This window comes from Callorhinus ursinus, unplaced genomic scaffold (assembly GCF_003265705.2).
Source record: "Callorhinus ursinus isolate GAN/ISIS: 27379988/994484 unplaced genomic scaffold, GSC_fseal_2.0 scaffold57, whole genome shotgun sequence".
NCBI lineage: Eukaryota > Metazoa > Chordata > Mammalia > Carnivora > Otariidae > Callorhinus > Callorhinus ursinus.
In genome coordinates this window covers 4,539,015-4,548,658 of record NW_027397119.1, presented here as the reverse complement: position 1 = coordinate 4,548,658, position 9,644 = coordinate 4,539,015, and the positions used below count along the sequence as shown (strand labels likewise).

The 9,644-nt window shown below is 57.2% G+C and overlaps 1 protein-coding gene across 3 annotated transcripts in view; it reads left to right on the top strand.

The window, feature by feature from the left end:
• KIF21B (kinesin family member 21B) overlaps positions 1 to 9,644 on the top strand; it is a 50,106-nt gene that overhangs the window by 4,869 nt on the left and 35,593 nt on the right. For all 3 annotated transcript variants that reach the window (XM_025855257.2, XM_025855259.2, XM_025855258.2), the window contains exon 2: positions 9,178 to 9,400. In XM_025855257.2, the coding sequence (XP_025711042.1) occupies positions 9,178 to 9,400 (223 nt within the window). The remainder of the gene's footprint in view (positions 1 to 9,177; positions 9,401 to 9,644) is intronic.

The window sequence follows — 9,644 nt, the reverse complement described above, 5'->3', positions numbered from 1 at the left end:
TTCCTTCCCTCCCTCCCTCCCTCCTTCCTTCCTTCTACTTATTTATAGCAGAAAGCATGCCAGGATGGAAAGAAGACTGAACTTGGGGGTGGCTAAGCACTATGACTTCTTGAACACTTGCCCTGTGCCAGGCAGCATGTTTACACTGCCCCATTCTACCCCACCAGAGCCCCACCAGCTAACTGATGTTATTCCCATTGTATGGATGAGCAAACACTCACAGCCAGTAAATGGTGGAGTTTGGATCTGAACCCAGGGCACTCACTCTCCCTCCAAGCACATGCTCCTCAGACTGCTCTCAACCGCCTCCCAATGCAGCTCTAATTAGCTCTGTGCTGTGAGTCTCTATGCCTCAGTTTCTCCATATGCCGTACCCCACCAGTTGCCATAATGGCCATGTGGGAAAAGTACTTAAGAAGGTGTCCAGTGCTATGCAGAGGGGGGAACGTGTCTGAATTTCCCTTTCTGGGGTTGCTTAACATAGAGCTGCCTGTCCCCTCCATGGTCCTAGCTCCTCAGCCGTGCTGTTCGCTCTTGTGTTTGGGGAGCTTTTCCCTTCCCACTGGGTAGAAGTCTGCCCGTTCTCTCTTTCCAGATCCATGCTGCTGTCCCTGGAATTTATTTTCCTGCCCGAGTTCCATCTTGCCACTCTCTAGGAAAGGAAATTCTGGGGGCAGCCCAGTTTCCTCTTGCTACCTCTACATGCCCCCACACCTGTCACACGGCAGAGCCCCAGGTGTCCTGGAGTCTCCTCACCTCACGTTTTGCCCTCTAGACATAGCAGCCTGTTGAGGAAAGCCGGAGGGGCAACTGAGAGGCCTCTGGGCTGGAGAAGAGAGGATGCTTCCCTGCCCTGGGAGGGGAGCCAGGCTGGGGCTGGTCGGCCTTGGCCTCAGAGAGCTACCCCTCCATCCCTATGGGCTGGGGGTGGTGGAGCTCTGTGGGAAGGGCTGTGAAGCCCCATGGCAGGTGGCGGACCCGTGGGTGGCAGTGCCCTGACCCCCGGAATACTCCCTCTCTCACCTTCGGCTGCTCTGGGGTGTGGAAGGGAGGCAGGGCCATGGTCCCTTGTCCCCAAATACCTGAGTCCCTATCCCTCTGCCTTGCAGGGTGGAAGCCCACCATCAGAGCAATGGTGGAGGCCACTTGTCCTTTCTCTAGGCTGGCTGGTCCTGCCTGACCCTGGAGTTAAGGTGCATTTAGGAGAGCCTGGCAGTGGGGACTGGGGACTGAGGACCGAGGACCAAGGACCAGGGCCAGTGTGCTGGGGGAGAGGCTCGCTGCGGAGCAGCCGCAGCCGGCTGGCCTCTGCATTCCTCAGCAGGGGAGCGTCCCCAGGGCCCAGTTCCCACTGAGCTGTCCTCCACATGATGCACATGCCGCCACAGCTCTGGGCACTCCCCGCTCAGCCCCCACTCCGCAGAGTCTCCAGTCTCCTGGGAGGTCATGGGAAACTGCTGCCAGATGCCCTGAGAAGGGAGTGGGACCGGAGAGCCCAGCTGGAACGCTGCTGAGCAGCGCTTCCCTGAGCCGGGCTCGCCCCTCTTCCCAGGCCCCGGTGGCACAGGAGTTAGACCCACAGGAGTCAGACTGGTGGCTCAGGAAGCTCCTGGCTACTGCTCGTGGCCAGGCCTGCCCGTCTTTCCAGCTTACGACAGGGCCTGGCCCCCTCCCTCAGCTTCTCCTAGCATCTCCGCTCCCCAGCCTCTGACCCCTCACCCCCCTCTGCGGGGCCTGCTTCCTCTTGTGCCCAGTTTCAGCCTCTCAGGGGGTTGTCCTGGGGCAGAGCTGAGATCCTGATGCCCTAGGGGCCACAAACAAGACTCTACCCCAGGTTCCCTTCCCTGTCGGACTGCCTGTCCCTGGTTGTGACCCAGAAGCTGGTGGCCACGACTTGGATAAGCTGAGAGAGAAAGGTCAAGGACATCTGAGGAAGGAGTGGGGGCTGAACCCCAGGTGCCCTGCATCGACACCCCAAGGCGTTGTCTTGGAGTGTCTGCGCCCTCTCCCTGTGCACTTGGGAACATGTTTGGGGGCAGAAGTCAAGCACCAGAGGGTTGACAGACCCATTTCACCAGATCTGCTAGGGCCTCATAAACCCATACTTTTTGACCCCACAGTACAAAGCCTCCTTGTTTGGGGGTCTGGAGCCAGCCTGGGTCTTTTTCCTCAGGGCAGTCAGTCTCAGGAGGACTGTGCTGTGGGGGGAGGGTCTGAGAGGCCCAGAGAACATCCCGTGACAGGGTGACAAGACCCTCTGGCTATCACAGGGCTCCAGTGGCTCCCCACTCCATATCCCCGCAGCTAAAAGAGCCAGCACCCCAAATTGGGTCTCCCCACCAGAGAGGAGCAGCCTCTCTGGGAAGATGCCTTCTCTGGGCTAAGTCAGCTAAAAGGCCCCGGGTGTCTGGGAGCCAGACTCCCCTGAGAGAGCAGGGATTTTGCTTCCAGCCGCCTTCCCCAGAGCTGGCAGGCTGCCACGGGGAGGAGGAGGAGAGGATGCTCATTAGAGTGGGGGTGTAGACACCCTCTTTCTGCTGCCGAGGAGAGCTGCCTTCCTCTGGCAGGGAAGCAGCCTCCTGGGTTCTTGGCTCCATGCTTCTCTGTGCTCTAGGCCTCAGCTCTCTTAATTCTACAAAACGGGGGAAATGCTTTCCCAGCAGAGTGCTCCTGGTACTGCGGGCAGCTGTTGGTAGGATCAGTCCAGGGATTCTCTGAGGGGATCATTTTTCTCCAGTCCAACCTCTGTCCTGCCCTGGTACAGGGCTGCTTAGTGAGTATAGCAGGATTGGGCAGGGGCAGGCTTGGCTTGCATTTCATTTCCACCATTACGAATTGTGTGACTCTGGGCTGGTAGGGAAATTTCACTTTTCCAAGCCTTGGTAAAATGGGGCAAATGCCCTTGCTCCCCAGGGTTGTCATAACCCATTACATGTGTTCGGGTATGTAAATGAGCTCGGCACCTAGGTTCTCAAAATGTGTTAGGTATTGTCCTGATCAGACAAGGCACCGGTGTGCAGAATGCATAGAAGCAAGAGTGGTATCAGTGACTATGATTTCTGAGGAAAAAGATTCCAAAGAATCCCAGGCTCCCCTTTCCCCTGGCTTAGCAATCTTTGCAGGCAGGAAGTTCGTTTTGCTAGCTTATCTAAATCCCTCCTGCTGTAGCCGAGTTCCCCTTTGATCTGTCACCGATGAGGAAGAGCTGGTCCCTGGCAGGTCATAGCATGCCTAAGTGACTCAGTGTGCCAGGCAGACTAGAGGGGAGCGCCCCCCGCCCCCCCCCCCCCAAAAACACTCTTCCACACAACAGCTCAGCTCCAGTTGACCCCTGCTGCCCTGCGGTTGGAGCCAGGCAAACCACTTGGGGCTGGGCAGAAGGGAGGTCAAGGAATCTGGCCAACCTCAGACTTGGGGGCAGCGCACCTAGAGACCAGGGGACGAACTTCCTCATTTCTCTGTTTCTCCTTGGGGCTGTTCCACTAGCCTCCAGGGGCTCCTTTTTAGGAGTCCAGAAAGGCATTAAGGGTCCTATAGAAGAAAAGAGCAGATAGGCTTATACCCCCTGGGGCTTCTTCCAAAGGGGCTGGTTATGGTGGTTATTTTGGCCCTCAGAGGGGGTGATTCCAGCCCAAGTCCCTTTTTCTTCTCAAAGCCTTTGAGGGAGAGCCTGGTGAGAGGGTGTCTCCCAGCCTGGAAGTCCCCAAAGTGCAAATTACTCACAAGTGGGCAGTTATGCTTGCTAGTTCTCTCCAGCTCTCCTTCTGGATTGAATCTTTGGGACTGATGGCTAGTAAGGGTAGTCTTCCTAGGAGACCTTGTTATTTATTACCTATGTGGCCTTGAGCCCAGGTAATTTCCTCTGAACTCTCATTTGTAAATTAGGAGCAAAAACACCCCCTTAGAACGAAATGATTTGTGTAATGATCTAGCGTGCAAAGCTTCGTAGGTACAGAGTCTAGCAAAAAGGTAGTCTTGTTCCATAAGTGTGGGAAGTTACTAACTGGGGAAGTTGAGTAAGCAGAGATGTAAAGGGGTTCCAGGTGCTAGCAAAGAAAGGCGTCAGGAATTACCATACATCATAATTGTAAGAATTTTTTAGGACTCTGGAACAGTTCTTGGTTAGTTATTTTAATATCGCAGTGTGTGACCTCTCAGTGACAAAACTCTTCAAATAGGAAGAGCCTTGGAGCTGCCCCCTTAAGAGCTCCAGGAGCTCCTAACTGACTGGGGGGCAACTCAAGTAAAGAGTCCAGGGAGGGGCCCTAGCCGGCTGATTGGGTGGGACTAATTTCACCTGAGAGGCTGAGCCCACTCTTAGGAGTGCAAGGTCGCTGGGCGGAGCCCCTGGGGGCAGTGATTGGCTGGCTTTGTGTGATGTCACCGAGGAAGGGGAGCGCGTGAGGGGGGCTAGCCCATCCTCCCCTCACCCCCGACGGCGCGGGTAGGGTGTGGGGCTCTGGGCACGTTACCCATCGCTGAGGGAGTTGTTCTCCTTGGAAGCCCTTCAGCATCCCCCGGGGCCTGCCTCCTCCCCGTCTCCTCTGTCCTCCCCTTCCGCCCTGTCCCCCTGGCTTCGCAAAGGGCTGTGGAAGCGCTGAGCTCAGCTCTTCCCGCAGCGCCCGGCTCGGGTTCGCGGCCTTTTTCCGACCGCCGCCGCCGCCGCTGCCGCCGCCGGGAGCACGGACGGGTGGGGGGCCGAGCCCGAGCCGCCTGCGCGTCCCTCGGCCTGGGTGCCCGCTTCCCCGGCGGTGGGGGAGGGCTATGAAAATAACTACCCACATCACACCAGCTCCCGCTCAATTGTGAGCAGAGGAAGCTCGGCGGCCGCGCGCCCGTGCCAGATCCTGCCTCTGAAAAGCCCTGGGCCCTTTCTCGCTCTCGCGCCCGCTCCCACCGCCGCTCGGGGCGGTGGGGTGCCAAGTGGCAAATAGACCGGGCTCTGTTCGGGGAGATTCCGGGAGCCTTTCTGCGCGGGGCTGTCCGGCCCGCCCCCTTCCCTCCGGGCCCCGACCTTGGGAAGGGATGGAGGGCGGCTTTGCAGGCGTGGGGCTTGGGGTGAGAGTCGGGAGGTTCCTGGACAGAAATGGTATTGGATGTGTGGTCCACAAAACTACCGATGAAACGTAGCTGGCCCCCGGGGCCATAGTTTGCTGATTTGAGTTTTTCAAATATTGCATTAAATTATAATTTATCTTCATTACTGAGTTTTTTTCATGCCCCGTTAAGTTTTTTTTTTTTTTTTTAAAGATTTTATTTATTTGACAGAGAGAGCACAAGCAGAGGGAGAGAGAGGGAGAAGCAGGCTCCTTGCTGAGCAAGGAGCCCGATGTGGGACTCGATCCCAGGACCCCCGGATCATGACCCGGGCCAAAGGCAGCCGCTTAACCGACTGAGCCACCCAGGCGTCCCGCCCCATTAAGTTTTGAACTTGTGGCAAATACCTCACCTCATCCTAGTCCTGGATCTGGTCCATGGCTACTGGGACTTGCAAGACCCTAGAAACTGGTTTCCATCCCTAATCCGCCCTCCCATGCCCCCAGGAAGGACCAGGGCTGTGAGTGGCTCCCATCCCTGCCACCCTGCTGGAACGGGAAGCGGCCGCCTTCCCCTTATCCCCTTATCTGGGGTGGGGTGGGGCTGGCTGAGGCCACTGCTGCTTTGAGGGCAGCCCACAGAAGTGACCTCACCCAGGGTGGGGCCAGGGGAGGAGGCTGCTGGAGGGGAAGGTGAAGGCGTTCTTCGAAAGTTAAAACTGGGAGATCATCTAGAGGACCCAGGAGAAAGCAAGTGGCTTTCTGTGGCTCCTGAACCAGAAGAGGGTGGGGGCAGGGGCTGGTCCGGGACCCCGGACTTGATCTCCCAGCCCTCTGGTCTCCTCCCTGTGGGGTGCGGGTTTGGGTGCTCTGCTGGGCAGGGTGTGGTGAGGAGGGAGCCCCAGGAGAGCTGGGATGCGATGTCTGCCCCTGCTGGATGGCCAGCCCTGAACAGATAGAGCAGGGTTCCTTCCAGAGTGCCTCCCTGGCCCTGATGGGGGTGCTGTGGGAGAAAGCTTATCTATCCATGTGGGGATGGAGAGTTTCCCAGGCAGGAGGTCGCTGGAGAAGCAGAAGAGCCTGTAGGTTTCATAGGCAGAGCAGGAGCTGATGCCCATCTTCCCTGTATTTACTGTGTGTGTCTGACTTTAACCAATTCAAGCCTCAACTTTCCTCTCTGGAAAATGGGCATGGAAATCCTGAGCTCATTGCATCACTTAAGTGAGGTAGTCTGTAGTGGATGCCTGGCCCAGCTAGCACATGGAAAGCACACATAAAATCTTAATTCTCTTTTTCTTCTATCTCCGGTTACTCAATCAAGTCCCATTCCTGGGACCAACACTCTCCCTCGTCCAGGTCAGTTGCTTTGGGAATTAGTGACTTCTTCCTAAGCCCATGTCCTCTGTCTCCCAGCGGGTACCCTTTTCTCTGGGTAACATTGCTCACCCATCTGTACCCTGCAAAGCTCCCTGGTGCTTCAGATGGACCAGGCTGGGGCTGGCTGGCTCTCTCTGAGCACAGAGACCCCCACATCAAGATGTGCTGGGCCTCACGTCCCAGGATGAGGGCCCCAGGATGAATGCCTGACTGACTCCATAATTCCTGGACCCTAAAACTCTGGAGCCCCTCTCCTCCATCCCCTTGCCCAGACTGCTCTTCTGCCAGCTTTCCTATTCCTGGCAGGTGGGCTCCGCCGTGTTCTTGGGGCTGGTCATTGAAGGAGAAGCAGCCCCTCTCCCGGATGGGCTCTGCCAGGCAGGGCTTCTGCTCCCCCTCCCCTGCTCCCACTGCCTCCAGGGACCCTGATTCGATTTCCTCCAATCACCAGCACTGCCATCTGCTTGGGGTAATTAAATGGTATTTGAACTGGATCCAGAAATCCTATCACAAGCCGCCCACATGGTAGGGAGTGTGTCTTCCGGAGTTGGTGCTAGCCAGCAATGCTGGAAGCTCCTCAGAGGCTGCCCAGGCCAGACCCTTGGTTCACCTGGGAGCACCTGGACGGCCCTGGGCAGTAAGTGTTTGGTCCTGGGTCCCAGAGGCCCAGGGGCAGAGCCAGCTCTGAGGGCCAGAGCTCCAGCTTCCTACCTGGTGCCTTGTGTGCCATGCCACACCCCCTCCTCTGGAGCTGTGGCTGGGGCTCCCTGTGTCATGAGCCATTCTTTCCCCCTGGCCCCCTGAGCCCTGCCCACAGGGACACGGTAGCACAGAAATAGTGGAGAGGCAGTGCACACACGCTGTTCGAGCCCCACTCTGCCCCTCACTATCTATGGCTGGCTGGGCATCATCTCATTTCCTCCCCTACAAATGGGGGTAGTAGTATTCACCGCAGGTGTTCTCTTGAGGATCAAGAGTTAGTGTCAGTGCGTAGACCCTCCCGGGTACGCAGTGAGTGCGAATTTGTGCCAGTTGTCACTATTAGTGGTCGAGGTAGGAGAACTGCTGGCCCAGACCTCTTACTGGTGGGTCAAGTTTCTGGTCTGCAGGTTCTAGAGAGGACAAGCAGGAATCAGCCGCTCCCTTCCCAGTCAGAAACCAGTTCAGGGGGGACACCTAGAGGCTGAGTTCTAATTTCAACTTGACCTGGAACAGCTGGGTAGCATGGATGAAGGTGGTAACCCTCCATTCCTGTCAGCCTCAATGAGGGGAGAGCCACTGACCTGTGAGGACCTGTTGACACCGAAGGGAAAACACTTCTGGAGAAAACCCAGGCTACCATCTATGGTGTGGACTTGGCCTGGCACAGCTAACTCCCCCCACATGCTCCCCTGGCACTTACCCCCCCTCCCCAGTCCCCTATGACCCTTATGCAGCAAACTGCAGGCAACAGGCTGAGGGGAGCACCTCCCCTGGCTTGAAGCTCTGAGTGGGCCTTGGGGGCTGGGGCAGCCCCAGACAGGGACAGGATGGCGACTTGGTGGCCCTGCCTCTGTGGCGAGGTCCCCCTCGGCCCTGGATGCATGCTGGCCTGGCCCTCTCACTCTTTTCTTCTCTTGGTAAATGTTGGCTTTGGGAAAGGGAGCCTGACAAGCAGCTCATTGTGAGCGCCTGGCTGATAGGGCTGGCTTGTGTGAGCCCATGAGCATTAGCGCCTAACCCACCCCCACCCCCTTTTGCTTTAGGCATTTGGGAGGTGCTTTTCTGCCTGTCTCTAAGAGCGCATGCTCACTGACTCACACTTGGTTGCCATGGGGACTTCGTCATGGCTATGGCTGCTTAGAAGAGGGAGAAGAGGTGGCTGGATGGAGATAGCCCTATCTACGGCTGGCTCCCACTCAGCTCCAGTGCCACTCTTCTTCCTCTTGTAAGGGAGCCCAGCGGGAGCTGGGATTGGGCCCCTTCTGTGGCTGGCCCGGTGTCCCCTGTAGAGGGTCCTGCCCTTCTCAGCCGACTTTGCCTTGGCCTGGTCTGGCGGAGTTGTGCTTGGTCTGGTACCTGAGAATGTTCCGCCAGGCTCTGGCATCTGAGATGGGGCTCTGCAGCTGGAGGACTCTTGCAGCCCCTGCAGGCCTTGGCAGAAGATGTGGTCTGCTCTTTAATTCATCCCGGGGTTGGGGGGCAGCCAGGCCTGTCCCTCCCCACCCTGGTGCTGAGCCTTACCTCCCAGAAGGGGGCAAGCTGTCTTCTCTTCCTGATCTGTGGGACACTGATTTCTAGGACTCCGCTTTCAATCAGGAATGTGCGCTCTGACATCAGACCGGAGGTTGGTTCTGTCACGCCCCGCCCCCGGTACATTCTTGGGCAAGTCGCTTAAACTCTGTCAGCCTCCATTTTCTCATCTGTAAAATTAGGCAAATAATATGTACCTCACAGATTTATAGTAAAGAATACATGAATTCATTTATGTAAAATACTTTTAACCCAGATCCCATACATAGAGTACTTGATAAATGTTAGCAACCGCTCAATAAATGTTTGGGTGGAGTGGATATTATTCTTACGATTAGTATTATTGTATTGTTACAAAAGTTGCCTTTGTTCTCTGGGGAGGCTCCTGACCTTCCTTCCTTCTTTTCCAGCTTGTGGGGGCTGGAGGGGGCCTGGGGAAGTGGAAGCGTGGCAGGCAGCGTGAGGGAGGAGGGCCACTGCAGCCCCCCCACCAGCCGGGTCTGACCCAGGGCTCTCCCCGCTTCCCGAGCAGGATTCGGCCCCAGCTGTCAAAGGAGAAGATTGAGGGCTGTCACATCTGCACCTCTGTCACCCCCGGGGAGCCCCAGGTCCTTCTGGGGAAGGACAAGGCCTTCACCTATGACTTTGTCTTCGACCTGGACACCTGGCAGGAACAGATCTATTCGACCTGTGTGAGCAGGCTCATTGAGGGCTGCTTCGAGGGCTACAATGCCACAGTGCTGGCCTATGGGCAGGTAAGCGCCTGCACTCCCACCGGTGGCCCCTCCAACTCTGGTCTCCCCAGCTGGTGGGAGAGAGCGCCCCCTCCCCCTTCAGACCGGTGGAGACGGAGCTGCGGTTTTGTCTATTGTCCCAGCATGCTGCTCTGCTGGAGGGAGGCTGTCACTCCGAGGAGACTCCCTCAGGGTATGGCTTGGGGACCAGGAGGGGCCGGTGACCCGGGTACGTGGTGAGGGAAGTCCGCCTGGCCAGGGGTCC